General features: G+C 60.4%; 1 protein-coding gene across 1 annotated transcript; it reads left to right on the top strand.

Annotated features, from left to right (window-relative positions):
- Positions 1-8,110: 8,110 nt before the first annotated feature.
- Positions 8,111-20,342, top strand: FAM78A (family with sequence similarity 78 member A). The gene is made up of 2 exons (XM_090274918.1): positions 8,111-9,316; positions 19,296-20,342. Exons 1-2 carry the CDS (start codon positions 8,994-8,996, stop codon positions 19,822-19,824), a joined length of 852 nt encoding a protein of 283 aa, XP_090131044.1. The 5' UTR covers positions 8,111-8,993; the 3' UTR covers positions 19,825-20,342.
- The last annotated feature ends 947 nt before the right edge of the window (positions 20,343-21,289 follow it).

Genomic DNA, 21,289 nt, shown 5'->3' with positions numbered 1-21,289 from the left:
GAGGTGTAGCTTCTCTCCCTTTTGAGGGCCCCCTTTGGAAGGACCCAGCCCCAAGGTCCCGCTCGTACCCTATACCTGGTGGCACAAAGCCAGACTCTCAGAACTCCCAGTCTGGAGTTCTTTGGAGACTCCCCAGCATTCCTTTTCCAGGGTGTTTCATTGAGACGCAGCCACAGAGGAGGGTGTCCCAGGCATGTCCCAGCCCACCCTGCTGGGTGCTGCGTGATGACGTGTGCTGCCTTATCCTGGACCCTGGACAGATGGACACGGATGCGGAGCAGTGCATTGAGCTCTCCACATGTTTTAGCTTATAAACTATAGCACCAGCCTTCCTGTGGACTCGCGATATCAAGCCCATTTTACAGATGAGGAAGCTGAGGCTCAGAGGCTGAAGGCCTCTAGCTAGAAAGCCCAAGAGAGAGGAGGTCCAACTCCCAAGAAGTCCCTGGGGTGGGACATGAGAGCCTCAGGCCACCGGGCCCTGGATGTGTTTGCTCAGCTCCCCAGCAGGGCGCTCACCCACTCTCCCTGGGTGGCGCCCATGACCCGGGCTGACCTCAGGACGGGCAGAGGCACCCAGCCCCGATGGAGGCTATTAATACTCAGAGGCTTGTGTCAGCGTCTTGGTCTGGCCAGAGCTGCCAGCAGGTTCTGAGGGCTCCATGCCGGGTAGGGCCATGGGGTTCGGTCGGGCTCTGGCCCAGGAATGATTAAGAATGGGCTCTGGAGTGGGACAGCCAGGGTTCACACCCTGGCTCAGCAACCCCTAGCTTAGTGATGACAGGGCAGTCCCCCAAGTCCTCCTGGCCCCTGTTTTCCCCTCGGGGGGCTGGTGACAGGGTGGTGTGAAGGGCTTGCTTACACGGAGCCTGGTCCTCTCTCTGTCAGGTGAGGTGACTCTGTGCGCATGCTCAGGCAGAAGCAGAAGCCATCCCTTTATGAACACCAACAGCAAGCGACACAGTCCCGCTTCTCGAGAGTCTTGGAATTCATTCATTCATTGAACCAATACTTTCATTGATCTCTTCCTGCCGTCTAGTTGGGGAGATAGGAAGCACACCCGTGGAATAACCAGCCGGTTTATAAAACAGTGTAATTTTCCCAAGAGCCGTATTTTTTCTTATTATCAAAATGTCACAGGCTTGCCGCAATAAATTCAATATATACATACAATGTGAGTGTAATCCTCCTGCCTGGGGACTGGGTCTGTTCGTATGAGGTGGTCAGGTTTTAAAGGGATTCTCATTTGTCTCATTTCCGATTATTGAAATATTTTACAGCCACCAAGTATTGCTTTAAGAACCAGAAATAATACATTAAAAAACTGTAAACTGTATGTAGCCCTGACTGGCCTGGCTCAGTGGGATGGGTGTCATCCCACAGACCAGAACTCGCCTGTTCAATTCCCGGTCAGGACACACGCCTGCCTGGGGTGCAGGCCAGGCCCCAGTGGTGGGCGTGACGGAACCAATCGCTGTTTCTCTCCCTCATTTCCCCTCTCTCTAAAAATAAATTTTAAAAAATATTTTTAAAAACTGTATCTATTGATATGTATATTATATATATACACAAATATACATTTTAAATGATTGTATTATATGCCCTTAAAAAAATAACCTACCATTTTCACTTAACAAGTATAAACCTGGCCACGTTTCCATGACAACCTATCGTTCCTCAGTGGCTGTTTGTCATTTCGTCCTGCGGATGGGCCGCTGTTTATGTAAGGAACCCTTCCTTGGACACGTAGACGATTTCCGTTTTGTGACTGTCAAAGCGATTCCGGCACAGCCACCCTCGCGCGCACCTTCCTGCGCACTAACGCGGAGCGTAAATAAGAGGTTCGTGTGGCCAGTGCCCAGTAAGACAGCGAGCTCAGCTGCACCCCCGTGAGACCCCAGGGGCAGCCCGGGCCTCCCGCTGTGGCACCTGGACCTGGGAGAACACGGGAGACGCTTCCAGCCGACAGACAAGTCCAGCCCCCCTTTCTCACGTTAGGTGACCAAGAGCAGGGGGAGGCCAGCGCCTGTAACTCTGGGCCTGCAGGCTGTCGTCCTGGCCACGGGCCGCACAGCTTCTCTGTCCCTGCCTACTTGTGTGTCACTCCCTCGCGCCCTCACGGGACAATTTGTGAGGTCTGCTGCACCCCACGCCCCATGCAAGGACCAGCGAGAAGTGCAAAGCTGACTGTGGTTGCACTGCTCCACCGTGGCCCACGTGGCCTTCCTGTTCTAGCGTCGCCCGTCACCAGAGAGGGGCGCGGGGGGGTGGGGGTGCGTGAAGAGACTCGCCAGGCAGGAGGCAGACCCGGAGGCAGGCTCTGGTCTCAGCCTCCAGCCCTTGTCCCTCAGCACTTGGTCCTCTGCTTGTCACTTGAGAGCAGGAGAGGTTTTGTGACAGCTCCGTGCGTCCCAGAGCAGTGTGTACATCACAGACACCAGTTACTTCTGCCTTAACTGTGTAAGAAAGATTTACTGCTACGCCTAAGCACATCGATCACTCACTTGCACTTGACACTTGCTCTGTGCCAGCCTTGGAGCTAAGTGCGGGTCCCTTAACTATCACAGCAACTCCACAGATGGCCCTGAAGTCCCCACTGCATAGGTCCTAACACCGAAGCTCCAAGGTCAAGGGGTTCTCTCTGGGCAATCGAGTGAGCCAGTGGGGTACCCCAGGACGCAAACATCACCCCAATATCCCTCACCCTCTCTGCGCGTTCCCTTGGCCTGTATCTTTTCTAACTCGGCACTCACTTACTTTCTGTGTGTTTATGGCTGGTGTCTTCCTTGAAGAGCGTCTGCCAATGGGCAGGGGCTGTTTTCTATTTGATCACTTATGAGCCCAGGGACCCAGGCCGTGCCTGGCACACCGTAGGTGCTCAAGAAACATTTATTGAATGAATGGCTGTCTGGTTCTGGAGTCTGGTCTTTAATCTACTACAAGCTTTGCCATCAAAGACCTGTGGCCAGGAGAAGGCCAGTTATTTGAGGGCAGTGACCCCAGAAGGGAAGGGGAGGGGAGTGGGTGAGAGGCTCCGCTCTAGGCAGCCGGCCTCAGGGGAGGCACAGCGGGAGGGGACAGGAGGGAGGGGTGGCGCAGGGTCCCCTGCCAGGATGGGGCGGGAGCCCTGTGCAAAGCATTTTTCATCACGGCCTCCCCACTCCGGGAGGCCCGCCCGGATCGCTTTCTCAGTTTGAATTTCTAAGGCAGCTCTTGGGTTATTTCGGTCGGGAAACCTGATCCTTCGCTGGGTTTATTTTAGCACCTTGGAGAACTCCCAGTGCCGCACCGTCCCGGCCGCCGCACCCACCCCGCCGACGTGCCGCGCGGGGTGGGGGCGGCGGCGGGTGCACCGGGCGTCCTCCCGTGCTGCCTGCACGAGGATCCTCACGCCACGGTCCTGGTGGGGGAGCACGGAGGGGAGGCCAGGAGAGCGGGCCGCATCCCTGCACACTCCAGCTACAGCTGCCTGACCCGGCTCAGCTCTTCCTCTGCCGGGAGGGTTGTCGGAGGGGAGCGGTGGGGAGGGCGGTTCTCGCTCGGAACTGCAGTTCTGGAGGCTCCGATGGGGGAGCCGGACCAGAGGAGCAGAGTCCTGCGGGCCGGGGAGGGTTCCCAGGCAGGGGCGCCCGGTGACCCAGGCTGGGACAAGCCACTTTTCACGGGCTCTTCCTGACCCGATTTGGCCGTGGGACACTATCCACCAGGCACCTTCAAGAGCCCCCAGCCCAAAAATAACACAACACCGCTACGTGCCCGGGCGCGGACCTGCGCCCTCCCGCCCACGCACTCACGCGTCGCACCTGCTCACCCCCGCAGCGTGGGCACCTACACCACACACGTCACAGACACAGACTCCTGCTTACCCAGACACACGTGTGCCTATGCACCCTCACAGACGCACACGGACACACGCCGCCTGCACACGCGTACCCATACCCACGCGCTCGCACCAGCACGCACGTGACCGGAACACACTCGAACACCTGCCATGCTCTTACAGTCACGCAGACCCTCACACAACGCACACACCTCACACGCGCCCACACAGACACGCAGACACACAACCGTGGGCACATATGCTTGCCTCGACACACACCACACAGTTACACACACGGTCACATGTGCCCTCACACGCGCACAACCTCACACTGTCACACACACGCACACCGTCGTTCACGCTAACCTCCTGACACGCTCACTCACACACACCCCCAACGCCCCGGGAACACCGTCTGCCATCCGCCTCTCCCCGAGCTGAGTACTGGACACGCGCCCATCAGGGCGGCTGATTCACAGCGTCCTGATTCACAGCAATCGATACTTCCTCATAACCGTTCGAGTATAAATTTGTACCTATTTATTATTCATGTTAATTAATGCCTCTATTCATCATTCCCAGAGTTATCTCTTGACATCTCTCTGGCCCAAGAGGATGCAAGTAGTGGGGACCATACCTGTCATCTGTCCTGGTCCTGCCTGTGTCCTCCAGTGTCTTCTGAGCGCCCAGCACAGGAATCCCATCAGCACTGGGGAAAAATGCCGGGAGGTGAGGGACCTTGTCCTCCTACTGGCAACACTCTGAGCTCCCAAGTTGCCATACTGAGGAGTCTATCATCTCTGGGTAGGGGCTGGGGCTGCGTGTCCTGACCCCTCCTCTCTCCCTGTCACTGGTGATGTCATGGCAGAGGAGTCTGGAAAGACAGTGATCTGGGAGAGGGGGAGGGGTCCAGGGAAACTGTGAGTGTCCCTGTGGTGTTGGGCACCTCTCAAACAGAGGTCCCCTTCCTCTGTTCTGCAGATGCCAGCCCTTCACGCTCATGGGGACACATCCTGGGCCTTGCACAGAGCTGACACAGCTGCAGGTCTGCGCCCCACACCCACGGTCTGCGCCAATGCCCACGGAGCTCCAGGAAATGCTGAGCAGGAAGCAGTAGCCAGAACCTTGGAGGGTCAACAGGAGCTGGGCTGGGGACTCAAGTGTGAGCTGAGCCTTTTCAGACCCTCTGTCAGGGCCGGCTCTGGGGAAGCCAGCCCTTGGCACGGAGCCTGGCCGCAGGCCCACGGACACTGCCTGGGCCCTTCTCCTGCAGAGCTCACCCTCCAACGAGCTCACGACAAAGTATCATATAATGGGTCACGAGAAAGGGGAGGTGGCTCTGGGGCCAAGGTTAGGGACAGGGGCCTTCAGTCTTGGCAAGAGTCCTCACCCTCTTCCAGTAGAACTTTCCAGAGACAGGGCTTTGTAGTATCAGTTCCTTCCTGGCTCAGTGGGGCTGGGGTGGCGCATCTGGAGGAAGAGGTGACTGGGCTTTAGGCTTGGCCAGATCTGGGTGGGGACTCAGACTTGAAAAAGCCACTGTCCCCTGACCCCTGGGTCTCTCTGTCTACACAGCCCACCACCTGAGGTCAAGGTGAAGGATAAAGAAGATGATCCTTGCCCAGGCAGCACCTAGCACACAGTAAGGGGTTTGTCATTACCGTCACAAACCCAGGCCAAGCCTGGGGCTGTGGGGAGTAACATCACTTGCAATGGGCATCCAGAGGACCCGGCCCCAGGAAATAATTTTCAGGGGCTTGGCTACTTAGCAAGCAGGTCAGGGCCACGGCCTCTGTCTTTCTGACGTCAAATGAGAAAGATGTGCTGCTCAGCATATGTTTGTTCATGGAGCATTCATGTCCTTGTCACCAGGACAGTGTCCCTGCCCTCAGGGGACATCTTGGCTAACGAGGTCTGCTTTGTTCCAGGGGCTGATGGAGTTAGGAGATGAGAGGACCTCCCCAAAAGTTAATATCTCATCTGTCTATAAACTGAACAGCATGTCAATACCTAATGACCACGGAGGTGTGGATGGCCCCAGGGTGTCCCAGCGGGTAGGATGTTTTGTGGAGGTTGTGAGTCATGACAGGGAGAGGCTGCTATGGGTGAAGGGGCCAGGGAAAGTGTCTTCCTGGAAGTGGAAAGATACACGGGTCCTTAGGAGACCCATGCTGGCTGGGGTTCTACCATCCGGCAGTCAGCAGGTCATGAGAGACACCCTGCCTTGGTCCCAGTCAGTGCGACTAGCAATACGCTACCAACTAGCCGACCTGGAAAGGGGCAACCTGTCATTAGGCTGGGCGAGGGCCCGTGGCAGTGAGCAGGGAGAGGGCAGCGGTGTGGCTGGGTATAATAAGACACTTCCTGTGGCCTGGGCTGGTGCCGGTATTGGATGGATCACTCAGCTTGGCTGATCATTCATCAGAGAAGACACCTCGCCGTGGCCCGAATCCCTGCTCCTCTGGTCCCTGCCCCCATGGCTCTCACTGGCTACGGCCAGAACCACCTACCCTGTGCCCGGGTCTAGGCACCTTTGGAAGGGAGAGTCATGGCGGGGAGGACATGGCGCTAACGTGGCTGCAAGGTTTTCCGATGTCACAAATCACCTGGTCTTTCCCCAGGGGAGGTTTCAAGGCCAAGGTGAGGCTAATGGCTGGAGGGTGCTAAGGGAGGTTCACAGCTAACCCCACACCATGTCCAGGTTCAAACCCATTTTGAGCCTCTGTACTCAGACCACCAGGACCCAGTCTCAGCTGGGACATATGCCGGGGTGGGGCTTTGGGCTTCAGATTCCTGCTCTGTGAAATGCACACCATAGGCCTCCTGCCCGGGGTGGCTGGTGGTGGCAGAAATGAAGCTGTACGGCCCTCACGCAGTCGGGGCCCAGCAGGCCTGACCACCTGTCAGGGTGCCCGGCGGGCCCAGCACAGAGGGAGCAACCCGGGGCTCCTTTCCCCAAACTCATCGACCCCGATCTTCCCAGCTCTGGAACCTCCCAGAGCCCCTGGGACTGCCTCCATCCAGCTATGGCCCTACCCCGGCCAGGAATATCGGGGCAGTCGGCTCTTCCCCGCGTGTCCTGAGCCCCGGAGAGCCTGAGAGTTCAAAGGGCATAGGGAGCAGCCCACCTGGACCCGAGGCCCAAGTCGAACTACACTACCCAGAATTCCCCGGGGTTGCCAAAAAGGAAATGTCGTTTCTGCAAGGAGAGGCTCAGCTCTCCCAGCAGCTGCAGAGGGAGAGAGAGGGGGGAGAAGGGGAGAGGATTACCGGGGGGAGGGCGGGCGGTTTGGGCAGCCAGGGTGTAGAGCAGGGCGGGCGGCGAGGAGGAGGCGGCGTCCGCCGCTGCCGCCTGCGGACTGCATCCCAGCGCGGCCGGAGAGTGCGGGCGGCGGTGCCTGCGTGCGCTGCGCTGCGCGCCGGCCGGTGGCTGCAGGCGACGAGGGGCCAGGCCGGCGCAGGGGCTGAGTTTCTGCAAAGTTTGACCTGGTTGCCTTTCTGATGCTGCTGCAGAGCGAGGCAGCGCGGGGCGCGCCAGGCGGCTGCGGCGCAGCGGCGGCTCTGAGCGGCGACGGCACGCTCACAATGATCATAAAATAAAGGAGGCGCGCGGGGTGGGGGCGAGAGAGCCCTGAGCCTCAGCCCTCCGCCCCCGGCCACCCCCCAGCAGCCCCGAGCTAGGAGGACGTGGGGGCCGGGGGCCGGCCTCAGACCCTAGTAGAGCCAAAGGACACTGCCCCGGGAAGGGGGTGGGGGTGCCCGCGGCAGGGTCAGGGGCGGCCGGAGGGCGGCGGCCAGGGCACGCGGATTGGCCCAAGGGGCAGGTGAGTCGTCCGCGCCGCCCGGGCGGGGGCGTGCGTGCCAAAGTTCCCCCGTGGCGGTGAGCGCGCCCGACGCGCGGGGACTCGAGGCCGATCGCGGCTGACGAGTGGGGGACAGAGGCGCCCGATGCGGCGGGACGAGGGTGCTGAGCCCTCCGAGGGTCGGGGGATCCCGGCCGGAGAACGGGCGCGCGCCCTGTCAGACCGGCCTGCAGGGCTGGCACTGCGCCCCTAGGGGGCCGGAGCGACCCGGCTGGGGAAGGGGTGCCGGCGGCGGGGCGGCGGGCGCAGTGCCAGGGCGGGCAAGTCCACGCGGCCCACTGCAGTGCCTGCCTTTCGCCACCCCCCCACCCCGGGCCGGGAGGTGTCAGCGGAGATGTCACGGGCGGCGATTATTCGCTGGTGCGCGTGGTCGTGCGGCTGCCGCTGACGGGGCGGGCGGGAGGGCGGGCGCCGCCTCCGGGGAGACAGCCCAGAGCTGCGCTGTCAGCTCCGCAGCCCGCGCCCTGCGCCCCCGCGTCGCCGCCCCGCGTGCCCCCCTCAGCAAAGTTAGGCTCAACTTTGAGGCGGGCCTTGACGCCCTGTCCCTTCCACCTCCCACCAGGTCCTCGGCGGCGGCGGTGGCGAACTAGGCGGCGGCTGGGGCGCACCCCTGCAGCCCCGATCGGCGGGCGGAGACAGAGACAGCGACGAGGGGACGCGCCGCGCCCGCCAGTGGGCGCCGACCTGGACCCGCGCCGCGCGGCGCTCCCCCGTGACCTCCCGGGCGGCCGGAGCCCGGCGCTCGCCTCCAGGAAGCCGCAGGTCGGCGCTCGCCCTCGGGGGAGCCGGGACCTCTGCCGACTGAACAGAAACTGGCCTCCCATTGATTCGGCCCGTTGGGCGAGAGGCCGGTGCGCGTGTCCCGAGCGCGTGCGGAAGGCAGGAGGGCAGGAAGTCGGTCTTCTGCAGCGAGGGTGGCGGCGCTGCGCCGGGGACAGCGCCTTCCTTATTTCTGTGTCTGCCAGCGTTCGCCGTCTTCCCCGAAGACTTCAGGGCGCGTCTCTGAGCTGCGTTCCCCGCGTGTGAGGCACGGAAGGGCTGGGTGTCGGAACAACACGCTTACCCATTAACATCCAAACTTTTCTTCTTTTAACCCAAAGACTCTCGGTGACTTTGGTCCACTGCTAGCAGAAGAAGAAAGAACCGGGACCCTTACAATGCAGCAAAATCCTTACTTATAAACAGGCCTGAGGTAGTGATATGCAAACGCCCCCGACTCAGTGAATTTTCTATCCTATGGATATCGGCCTTGAGATTTGAAATCGGAGAGCAGCCCTGTCTGCCCGGGTCCGGCGGCCCCCGCCCTTTCAATGCCCGGGTTCCTTTGGGACTGCTGGCCTTCCCTGGAGATCATAGCGGTCTTGCATGCCATGGGCTGTATCCAGAGCATTGGAGGCAAAGCCAGAGTCTTCCGGGAAGGTATCACGGTGATCGACGTGAAAGCCTCCATCGACCCTGTCCCCACCAGCATCGATGAGTCCTCCAGCGTGGTGCTCCGCTACCGGACACCCCACTTCCGTGCCTCGGCCCAGGTGGTCATGCCACCCATCCCCAAGAAGGAGACCTGGGTAGTTGGCTGGATCCAGGCGTGCAGCCACATGGAGTTCTACAACCAGTACGGGGAGCAGGGCATGTGAGTACTGCGCCGGGGCAAGCTTTGGGGGCTGCTCGGGGTGGGGCGCTGGGAGGCCTGCAGTGGGGGTCAGGGCCTCGCCCTGGGCAGGGGGAAGCCTGGGGCACATACAGAAGTCCTCTCAGAGGGTTTGCCTGTTGATACAGATTGGGGTGATGGCTCCAGGACCCCCCCTTACCACGGTTCCTGAGGTTCCAGTGTCCTTCCAGGTAAGAAGCTGAGAAAGGAGAGGCGCCTTGGCAGGGAGCTCAGCTGCTTAGAGCATCGTCTTGATACTCCAAGGTTGTGGGTTCAGTCCCAGTCCGGGCACATACAAGCTGCAACCAATGAATACGTGAATAAGTGGAACAACAAAGCCATGTTTCTCTCCCTGTCTAAACCCAGTTTAAAAAGAAAGAAAGAAAGAAAGAAAGAAAGAAAGAAAGAAAGAAAGAAAGAAGAAAGAAAGAAAGTATTCCCCTAGGAGCCTCTTGGGCAATACAAACGTGCTGTCTGGGTCACCAGAGAGGCCGAGGCTGGCCCCCCTACTCCTACCGCCAGGCCCAGGCGTCTGCCAGCCCACGTGGTAGATACTCGGGGAAGTACCTGGGAGCTCTGAAGCCTGCTGTGCTCTCTGCATGGTGCTGTAGGGCTTTCAGATGCCGCTCAGGACCTGGGGGAATGCTTCACTGTTGCCAGCGGTGTTTTGTTTGAAGGGAAACCTAGTTTTGCAAACCCGGTTGGCTTCCTGGTGCGGTGTGTTTTCCCTCCAAGGCAGGAGGTCCTTTGCGTAGACATCAGTGTCATTGTCCAAAAGGCTCCAGCAGGGCTGTCGCAGCTGTGAGGAGCCCACTGGCCTCTTCTTGCTAGCCTGGTCTCCAGAATATTCCCAGGATAACGTAAATCTCGGTGCAGGACCCTGGGACCCTGGGTCTTCTTTCTGGCATGTCCCCTGACCCCGGAGTTAGTCATCTGGGAGTGACAGGCCTAACTTGCAGGCCCCCCAAGCCAGGGCATCGCTGTGGCCGGGCACCAGGACATTGGTGAGAGCTGATGGTGGGCACTTCCCTGCGTCTCTCTCTGTGCCCGTTCTGTGGGGCAGCCTGTGCTTACGAGTGAAGAGCAGAGGCGATTTTCCCAGAAATAGGAACTTTGCACTGACTTAGGGACAGCCTGGGCCACCTGAAATTAGAGGGGGGTAAGGAGGGGACAGAGGCTGGGGGGGCACCAAATTGTACGGTTTCTCCACGTAATGACTCTGAAGTTACAAGGGCAGCAGGAGGACCACGGTGACACTTAAAACCCGGGTGTGACCATGGTCGCCCCAGGAGACGTGTGTGCAGCCTACCTGGACACTCACTGGCTCCTCCGTTCAACTGACTTCCACGCCCAGGCCTTTAACTCTTCAAAGTTGCTGATAATCCAGGCCGGGGGCTGACTTCCCGTTCGTTCCAGAAGGGAAACGCGAGTCTTGGTTATTTGGTGTGAACCTTCCCTAAGAAGCCTGAAGCTCGAAGCCTCGTCAGGCTTTGCAAGGCATCCGGGACAACTGGCAAGACACAAAGGCTTTGCTAGGGGCTTCAGGCTAAGTCTGTGTCCCCCCTAGGAGTGCTGGGGTGGGGTAGGCAGAGGTCCTCCAGGACGGGGAAGATGTGAGCGCCGGGCGTGGGGGTGGGGCAGGCAAGGACACTGTGGAGAACGGAAGGAACTCTGGTGGACTTGGTGCGTGTGTGGTGGGAGGGGACAGGCCTGGCTCGAGCCTCAGCCTTCCCCTCTGTGTGTGGGGTGTCCAGGCAACGAGGCCTTGCGTGCCGCTCGGCGGCTCTGAGTATGTCCAGGCTCGCTTCCCGGAGGCGGTCCCCAGTCGGGAGGCCCGAGACGACCTCCCCTTCCGTGCCAGTCCTTGGTTCCTGCTCAGAGGAGCCTCTGGCGCACCCAGACGGCAGCCGAGCAGCCCTGGGTGGGAGTCCAGGCCCTGCCGCCTTCCAGGCTGTGTGACCTGAGCCACTCTGAACCTTGGTTTCCTCCTCTGCCGACTGGGGTGACCCAGTCCTTGCGCCGTGGCTTGTTGCAAGAGTGATGGGAGGCGACCTTTGTCACGCAGCCGGCACCGCGCTGAGGCCACGGTAAACTACGCAATGCAGGCGGCTTGCTCACCTCTGGCGTTGTCACTGTGACGATAATTCTCTGACGGGGAGTGAGCGACGGTAACCGGAATGACGCGAGAACCAGGGTGGAAATGTCAAAATTCCAAAAGATGTAAATCCCTCTTGTACCGAATTTTCTGCCTGGCCCAGGCCTTCCTCTTTCACACAGGGCCACTCCCTGATTTTCAGAAGTTTTGAAATAGTGTCAGTTATGGATGATTGGAGTTTTCAAGGGACCGAAGGCCGGTCTCCTTGCTCTCCACCTGCCCCCCTCGGGTCACTCCCCGTCTTGGGACACCGCTGTGAGCACAGGGCCCTCTGTGTCTGCCTCCCGCTTTCCTTGGTTTGTAATTCCAGTTGGGAGAGGACTCAGCCCCAGAGAAGGGGCAGAGTTTGGGGCTCCCCGGGAGGGTCAGTGTCCTTAATGGGCCCAGGCCCTGGGGTCAGAATGACTGACAGGTGCTGGCTCTGGGCCTGGGAAGGTCACCCTTCGGAGCTGCGGTTTTGTCACTTGTCAGAACTCCCCACAGGCTGCTGTGGGGAGTTGGTGAGGGGACAGGTCACGACTCTGCGACTAGAACGCCGAGTTGGAAGCTGCTTAGTAGTCAACAAAATCATATTAAGAATTCGCGAACAGTGTGGATCCTCCAGACGGGCCCTCCTGTCTGTGGGCGGGGCGCTGTGTTCAGCCGGGGCCCCCTGGGAAGGAGGAGGGCAGGGTTGGAAAAGCCTGGCTGTAAGTGACCCTTCCCGTGGTCCTTACCCCAAAGTATTCATTTTTATGTTTTTTAAGCCCCGTGACGTGAAAGACAGAGAGGCGAGATGAGCCGGTGGGACTGACCAGAGACCTCCAGCTGCCCAGAACTGTCCCCCAGCTTTGCCTAGACCAGAGGCTGTCCCGTGCATTGTAGGGTGTGGAGTAGCATCCCTGGTCTCTGCCCGCTCGATGCAAGCAGCCTCCCAGCCCCCTGCTGTGACAAGCAAAAGTGTCTCCTGACATGGCTGGTTGTCCTGGGACGGGTGAGACGCCACCCCTGGTTGACAACCCCTGGACGAGACCCAGACAGTTGGAATCACTAAAATGAGACCCACGTGCTGGGCTTTAGTGGCCCGCGGCAGGCGCAGCAGGCGGCCCGGGTCAGGGCTTCCGTCTTTACCAATGGGCTTGTATTCAAGACATTAATTCCTAATGCTTCACGGAAACCCGTAATAGCCCGCAACGTTATCCCGGCTGGAGATTAATGGTTAATCCTGGAGAATTTAGAATGGCCTTCTGGGTTTGGAATATTGGAAGTGGGACAATAACAGGACTTACAGGCCGCGATAAGATGCTGCGTTTCTCTGTGCCAGCTTGCGAGGATTCTATATGGTTTGGGGTTCAGCCCACACTGCTTTAAAAGCCACCCACCGAGATGTTGGCGAGACCTGCCTCCACAGCCCCGTCCTCCGCAGTTCTTCAACCGCCGCCTGTCAGCTGGCACCGTCTTCAAGGGACAAGTCACAGTTTCTTGCCTGTGTGGGAGACTCTTCACGTTGTCCCGGGGTTGCCCTTCTCTGGAGCACCCAAGGGAATCTGGCCCAGGCCCAGGTCTGTTTCTGCCTCAGGGTTCTGCCAAAGGGCAGACTTGGGGGCGAGGAGAGGCGAGCAGCAGCTGGGGGTCCCAGCTCCGCCACCCACGGGGGCCGTGGCCGTGGTCGTGGGCCAGAGCCCCTGCTCCCACCTACGAAGTGGGGAGGACGGTGCTTTCCGCGTGCGGGTGTCATGGGGATGGAATGAGGGAGGCACCGCGGGAACCTAGCACAGGGCCTGGCGCGTCCTCGGGCCTCCTCGTGGCCGCTGTCAGTACCGTGACTGTGGATAACCCACCGTGAGTCCCGCAACGTACAGATTGCCCTGTGACAGTGGTCGCTGCTGCGCGCCCTTCTCCCGGGTTGGGTTTCACACACTTGTCCACAGAGTGACAGCCTTGGGTGGTAAAACTTCCGAGGGTCTTTCCAGCCGGAAGGTGGGGTGACATCTGCTGTCACAGGATTCTGAGGCTGGTGGAAAGGGCTGGGCAGGGTTGGAAGCCCGGAGGCCCTGGGCGGGGGCATTCAGATGTGCAGGGCTCCCCGTCCCCTCTGTTGTTTCCCAAGGACCTCATCGGGTGAGGAGCCATAAGCCCCGAGGCCTGAAGCCACCTGCCCAAGGACACTTGCTTTGCTACGGGGGTCTGGGGACAGGCCGGGAGCAATGGCCGGTGACGGTGACCACGTGGCCTCTTCCTGCAGCCCCGGCTGGAGCCTCAGGCCCTGCATGGAACAATCGGAGATGCTGCTTCCTCTCTGCAGCCGGAAGGGGCCTCCCCCACCTGCTGGGCCCTGGCCCTGCGCAGGCGGTGGGGGTGGGAGAGGGAAGTGCTCACTTCCAGGCTTTGGGGCGGGAGGAAGTGGCAGAGGCTGCTGGCCCTGAGAGCTCCCTCTGGACCAGCCCTGGGCAAGCGATCGCCTTAACCCTCACCTTCCGAGTGGCCAGAACAAAAGCTGGCTGTTCTGGAGATGTGCGAGAAGGCCCCCGGCAGCCGGCATGGTCAGGGGAACGAGCTAAAGACAGAGATCCGTTTCCCTGCCGAGCGGATCTGGGTGAAATGAAAAAAGATCAGCAGGTGGACCCAGAGCGGCTCCTGCGTGAGGGAAAATGATCGTATTATAGGTTGTATTAAAACGAAGTTGTAAACCATGGAGGGTAGGAACCCGTGTTTGTCCCAAAGCCACCACTGAACATGGAAGTGTGCACTGAGCACGTGTGGAGGACCCATCTAGGAGGGTGTTTACCAGCCCGAGCGCGGCGGGTGACCTCAGGGAGGGGCCGGTGCGGAAGATGGCGTTCGTTCCCACTTTGTACGCGTCTCTACGGCTGGCGTTAAAAAAACAAAACAGAACATGACAAAAAGCACAGCTTTTATGATTGGAAACTGAAACAGGTCCCAGGGCCTGGGGCGTGGCCGGGGCAGAGCCCAGGGGTGGGGCGGGGAAGGGGACCCCGCAGCCCCTCCCTGGGAGGGGGGTGCCAGGGCCCGTTTGGTGGGAGGGCCCAGCTTGGCGGGTACCCGGGGGGCACCGGTCAGGAAATCGGGATCCCAGGCTGGTTTGGGAGGGGCTTTGGGGCCTCAGTTCCCATAAAATTGCAGAACTTGACAGAATTTGGACTTTCTGCAAATTGTATGACACTGCTTCGCTGACAACCAGGTGGAATCGTCCGCGAGTGCCCGTCGGGCCTGAGCCAGGGCACCGAGGCCAGTGCCGGCAGAGCCCTGGGCAGCCCTGGGCGCGAGCCTCCAGCCCGCACTGCCCCGGGGCTTCTCCGGGTGCCCGGTGGGAGCTGGGGGCGGGGGACATTTCGATGGACCCATTTAAGCTGAAGTGGAATTTTAACCGAAAGCAACACATTTATTTTTACGTATATTAGGAAAAAACCACGTCTATACCTAGCCTATTTAGCCTGTTATTTCAAAGGTGTTTCTTAGGAAAAGCTACATTTAGCTGAGTTTTTTAAAATGTGACACATTTTAAGGACCGGGCCCAAGTGAGGAAGGTCAGGGAGCGCGGTCCTCTGCTCTGAGACCTGGCGGACTGGGCCGGGCGTCCGGCTCGGGAGTCCTTAACTCACGGTGCAGTCAGAGAGCCCCCCGGGGGGCACAGGGTCGTCCGTGCGGGAGGGCCCAGGCCCAGGCCCCCCCACCCCCGCCCGGCTCTCTCGGAAGTGGCTGGGGAAGGTGGGCGCTGTGCGCCCAGGGCCACAGAAAGGCCGCCCCGGGCCTTCGCCCTCCACCCAGAGGCCTTTGCCCTGGGCCGGCGTGGACTGGTGGCTGGGCCTGGAGCCGCAGGGTGACCATCCCCAGCCCTCATGGTGGCCCTCAGCACAGCCTTAACCCCTTCCCTTCAGACTGCCAGTGTCAGTCAGGCATGCTGCTCAGAGCCTGTGCATGTGTGTGCACGTGTGTGTACGTGTGTGCTCATGTGTGCACGTGCTATGTGTGTGCATGTGCATACCTGTGTACATGTAAGTGTGTGTGGTTTGGGTAAGGGTCTGTTGGAGGCCAGTGGGTAAGAGCCTGTGTGTGTGCATGCCTGTGTCTGTGCATATATGTATCTGTGTTGTGTGTGCGTGTTGGGTGTGGGTCCACTGGGGGCCACTGGATGAGAGCTTGCCCAGGCTATGGGTCCTGGCGTGGCAGCTTTCTGGTTATGTGACCTTGGGCCAGGCCTCTACCGTCTCCGAGTGTGAGGAGAAGCCGGGCAGATGTACGTGCAGAGGGTCCCAGCAGGGCTGATGCGCTCTGGAAGCTGTGACCGCTGTTGCGGGGACGACCCAGGCGGGGCTGGCCCTGCCGGCTGCAGCCGCGCCAGGCGAGAAGGCGCAGCGGCCGATGCAGCTAACTCGTTTCTGAGCCTCCTGTGGGGCGCCAGCCCCGCCCACAGGCCCAGGCCACCAACATTTATTGTGCCCAACTCTGGGCCTGGCACTGGTGCTGATCCTGGAGGTCTGGCCCCTGCCCTCCCAAGAGCGTCCACAGGATTGGAGGGTTATTTAATCGCCCCACGAATGTGCCAGGAAGCAGTGGGACGAGGACCGGGTCGATGGAGCCTGGCCTCATGGGAAGGGGTAGGGCAGGCTTCCCTGGGGACTCCAGAGCTGAGCTGTGAGGGCTACCGACTAGGACGGGAGACGCAAGGGGCGCTGCTGCAGGCAGGGGGCTCGGAGCCGGGGGGAGGGCCTGTTAGAGGGACTGAGAATGGCTGCTGGGCCTGCGGCCTGGGGAGGGCATGTGTGCATGCGTGTGCACATGTGTGTGCATGCATACGCCCGTGAACTCGGGGCATGTTACACTTATTCACAGCCCCCATCTCCAGGCAGACCTGTCGGCCAACCGCTTGTGTGCGGGTGCGGTGCTGGGAGCCTTGCTCCTGACTCACCCTTTGGGTGGCCTCTGTGGGTCAGAGCCTGGGTGGTCCCCGCCCCACAAACGGGGTGAACCCTCAGCCTGTGCAGGGCCCAGGCCTGAGCTCGCCCCTCCACCCTGCGGAGCAAAGAATTGAGGGTCTGTCTTGAAGTCCAAGGTCACTCCAAAACAGACAGGAGATCGTGGAGACCGAAACAGTGAGATCAAAGAGGCTTCAGGCCAAGTCAGGTTTGGCAAATCCCACCTGCTGACACCTCCCTCAGAAGGTTCCAGAAGTTGTCGCAGGCTGCTGTTTCCTGTGGGCCAGGTAGCATACATCAGTGCATTTAACATCCCCACACCTTGCAGGGGGGCAGGGTTACCCACAGTTAACTGATGACAAAATGGAGGCGCAGAGACGTGTGACTTGATCAGGGCTTGTAGCCAGGCTGAGACGGCACCCAGGCCTGGTCTGTGTCCCCCGGAAGCTGTGCCCTCACCGCACTCCCTCTCACTTCCTCAATGGGAACATGGGGGCCGTGAGGACCAGGGCCAGCCCGTGGCGGCTGGCGATGATTTTAAAACAGATGCCCTTGGTCTCAGTTCTGAGTAATACCGCACACGAGGCCCGGCTGTCTGCCAGCTCACGAGGATCGTCACCTGTCTGTGACTGAGTTGAGGCTTGGGCATTTGGGGGCTGGAGGAGGAAAGGAACCCTGAAGCTTGGGGTCAGAGGCTGAGACTGAGGTCATTCTGGTGCTAAACCCCACTCCCCAGACAAGCCAGTTCTAGGAAGTGAAAGGCCAAGGAAGAGCCAAGTTCCTTTTGCACGCTGACTCTCTGCCTTTGACAAAGCGCTGGCAAACCAGCGGAACCGCCGTGCGCGGAGGCGGGGGTGCCTTCCGACACAGGCCGGCACGGGCTTCGGCGGCCTGGCCTGGTGGCTCTGGAAGAGCCCCGAGATCTCAGGGACCGGCGGGCACTTTAGGGACGTGAGGTCATCGAGCTGCTGCCCAGGTTCCCCCGGAGTTTGATGCACTCAAGGCTCAGGGAAGGAGACGGCCTGCAAGGCCGGTGGTGCCCTAATTGGTGATTTTCAGTAAAATAAACAGGAAACAGATGAGATAAAACAATTTAGCAAAATCACGTTTGTCATCGTTCCTCCTACCGTGGCCCCAGTTTTGCTGTTAACATTAAATGATGCATTTTGATAGAGAAATGCATTTTTTATTGTGCTAAGATATAAGTGAAATTTACCATTTGGACCATTTTTAAGTTCGGTGGCACGAAGCACATCTACGTTACTGCGCAGCCATCTCCAGCACTTTCTCGTGTTTAATGGGAACTCTGTCCCCACTAAACACGAACTCCCCAGCCCCTAACTCTAGGGACCTCATGGAGGCGGAACCGCGCGGCATCTGTCCTTCTGTGACTGGCTTATTTCACAGCATGACATGCTCAGGGTTCATCCGTATGGCAGCAGGTGTCAGAAGTTCCTTCCTTTTTAAGGCTGAATAATATTCCGCCGAGTGGACGGACCAATGTTGTTTGTCCGTCCCCCATCTCCGGACACTGGGGTCATCTGCACCTCGGGCCGCTGTGAATGGCGCGCTGTGAGCAGGAATGCGCTTGTACAGCAGCGGATTCCAGAGGACACTGTGGGCGCGGGCAGGTGTGCGGCTCCCCAAGTGCCAGGTGACCTGAGGACTGGTGTCCCAGGGCCCAGGGGGGACCACGTCAGCCTGCCCAGGTCCCAGGCCTCACTGCTTAGCTGTCACCTGGGGAAAGCCCGACCCCGCGCTTGGCTCCGGATGAGTCTCTGAGGGGCGGGCTCCCAGGCGCGGCGGTGTCCTCGGAGCACCTCCGGACAGGCTGGCGTCCTCTTGTGTCTGGGGGTTATTATTACGGCAGCACAGCAGTGACGACAGCGGGGCTGGCAGCCACCAACTACTGGCCGTGCCGTGTGCCCTGTCCTCATCCTCCAGTGACCCCAACAGGGACCACGTCTGGGGTCTCACACCAGGGCGGGGGCAGCCGATTCTTTCAGCGAGGCCTGTGGGAGCCTGAGCCTGAGCTCAGGGCTGCCCAGCTGCCTGCTGCCACCCCGGGAAGGCGGAGTGCTCGGCCTCCAGCAGGTGAGGTCCAGGTGCGGGTCTGGCACCGCAGCAGAGGGCACAGGAGACCTTGCGGCGTGGGCCCAGCGTGGGCTGAGACGGGGCCGCTTCGGTTTTCTTGCTTCTACTGCTTCAAAGACAAGTCAGCAGCTGGAGGTGATGCGGGCCGCCAGGTGTTTCCTCTCCGAAGCAGGCGCGGGCAGCGAGAAGGGCCCCGGAAGCCTCTGGTGCTGGCTGGGGCCCGGGCTAGGAGGGAGAGGCCGGAAGTCCTGCCTTTCCCTGGTGAGGGCACTGAAGCTCAGAGGGGGCGGGTGGTCGCCCCAGGACACACCCTTGTCAGTGGGGGGCCAGGAATCATTCCCAGATGTGCGCACCCCATGGCCACTAGGCTCTGACGTCTCCTGTTGGCCTTTAGAGCAACAGAAAGATACTCACTGCCACCTGCGGGACACAAGGAGGCCAGAGGGGCCGGGCCAGCCTGCATTTCCATCCGGGCCTGCCCACAGCCTCCACCTTAACCGCGGTCATGTGAGGCCAGGCCACGGGCAGCGGGCACAGCACGCATCAGGGCCCCCGTTACCATTCGCCACCACCAGGCCCCTCCCCAGGACACGTTCCCGAAGCCCAGCCAGGACCCAGCCCTGTCTGCCGGGGTCTCGGGTGGGGGACACCGATTTGGGATGACACAAGAGAACGGGATGGCTTTTGAGGGCGGCAATGTCAGGGGAGCCCCGGTCCTCCCGCGTGACGTTGGATGTCTGTTTGCTGTCTGTCCCTCTGGGTGGCTGCTTGAGCAAACTGGGCTTCCTGTCCTCAGGTCCAGCTGGGAGCTCCCGGACCTCCAGGAGGGCAAGATCGAGGCGATCAGCGACTCGGACGGCGTGAACTATCCCTGGTACGGCAACACCACCGAGACCTGCACCATCGTGGGCCCCACCAAGAGGGACTCCAGGTTCATCATCAGCATGAACGACAACTTCTACCCCAGCGTCACGTGGGCCGTGCCCGTCAGCGAGAGCAACGTGGCCAGACTGACCAACATCTACCGGGACCAGAGCTTCACCACGTGGCTGGTGGCCACCAACACCTCGACCAACGACATGATCATTCTGCAGACGCTGCACTGGCGCATGCAGCTCAGCATCGAGGTGAACCCCACCCGGCCCCTGGGCCAACGCGCCCGGCTGCGGGAGCCCATCGCCCAGGACCAGCCCAAGATCCTGAGCAAGAACGAGCCCATACCGCCTAGTGCCCTGGTCAAGCCCAATGCCAACGACGCCCAGGTCCTCATGTGGCGGCCCAAGTACGGGCCGCCGCTGGTGGTGATCCCGCCCAAGCACCGGTGACCGCCAGGGCGCCCGCTCGCTTAGACTCCAGGGACGAGGCCGCTGGAGCAAACCCCACGGGGACGCCCGTCATTCAGCAAAATACAACCATTCTACCTTGCCCGGTGGCGGCCTCACTGTGCGCATGGCCCAGGACCTGCTTCCTCGAGGGAGGGGGGAGGCCCAGCCAGGACAGACCAACCCCACGTGCGCCCTTCAGTGTCACCTGGGGCCTCCTTTTCTCTCCTTTTCTCACAGTTTCGGTCAGTCACTTGCAACAGATGCCCCGACACAACTGCTTTTTAGTCCCCCTTTTTTTTAAATTTTATTTTAAACGCCTCTTTAGGAGGTTCAGGGGTGGGAGGAGGAGGAGCTGGCATGTGACAGACCCGCTCTTGCTGACCCGTGAGTGCCGGGCCCTCCCATGGCGGCTCCCCCTTGGCCTCCGTTACGTCACGCGGCCTTACGTAGACTTGCTTTGCCAAACTTTTGCCTTAAGCTGAATTGAAAGGAGAAAAAACCCGAACCAGACAGAGAAAGCAGGATCTCTTTTCTACTGGACTCTTCCTCCTCTGCCAGAGGTGAGGGAGGGGTTGGGTCAGGGCTGAGAGACAAGCTGAGCACCTCCTCCCAGGTGTCCTGGGACAGGGACAGGGCACAGATTTAGACCTAAAACCAGCTGCTCATTCTTCAGTTTCAGCAGAATCGAAACCACAGACGCTGCTTAAAGAGCCCCAGGTAGAAGCCCCTGCCCCACACCGCAGAGCAGGACTGTGCGCTCCGGCCCCAGGTCCACCTGCCTGGGCCGCTTCCCTCCTCTGTCCGGCAGCCTCACCGTGTGGTGGGCGGGCCTCGGAGGGAGGGAGAGTCCTGTGAATCCCAGGTGCGGCCCCAGGGAGTCCCCCCTCTGTCCTTGGCACCTACCCTCAGAGGGTCTGCCCTCAATCTCAGTGCACAGCTTCCCCTTTCCGTCCACGCTGGTCCCCAACGCCCCGAGGGCTGGCCGCCTCGACCCGGTTCTAATTCACAGAGAAGAAAGGTATGCCTTTCCGCCCAGGCTCCTTCTCAGGGGACGCCCCTCCCAGGGGCTCTGGGAGAGGGCTGCAGACAGGCCCGAGCGCCACAGAGCTGGGGGCGGGGCAGCCACGGAGGAAGCACCCACGGAGGATCTGGGGGGGCAGTTGGCAGCCAACTGTCCCCAAGGAAGTGAGCCAGGGCCCAGGCTGCGGGATTGAGTGGGCCCGGGATGGAGAGGCATCTGTGCCGCTGTGGAGGCTGGTCTGGGGCAGTGTGGCCAGGTGTCGAGGGCCATGCTCCCTGGGGCCCTAGGACTTGGTCCTGAGCTACACCCAGCCTTCTCAGTCACGTCTGCTCTGAAGGCTGCTCGCAGGAGCTGCGGGGGACTCCCCACACCCCACGGAAGCCCCCCTTCCTCCACGCTTGCCAAATCCACAGCTACAATACACAGGCCCCGCATTCAAACTAG

The sequence above is a fragment of the Furipterus horrens genome, unplaced genomic scaffold (genome assembly GCF_987537825.1).
Source record: "Furipterus horrens unplaced genomic scaffold, mFurHor1.1.pri manual_scaffold_4, whole genome shotgun sequence".
Classification (NCBI taxonomy): Eukaryota; Metazoa; Chordata; class Mammalia; order Chiroptera; family Furipteridae; genus Furipterus; species Furipterus horrens.
This window is presented reverse-complemented; position numbering and strand designations above follow the sequence as displayed.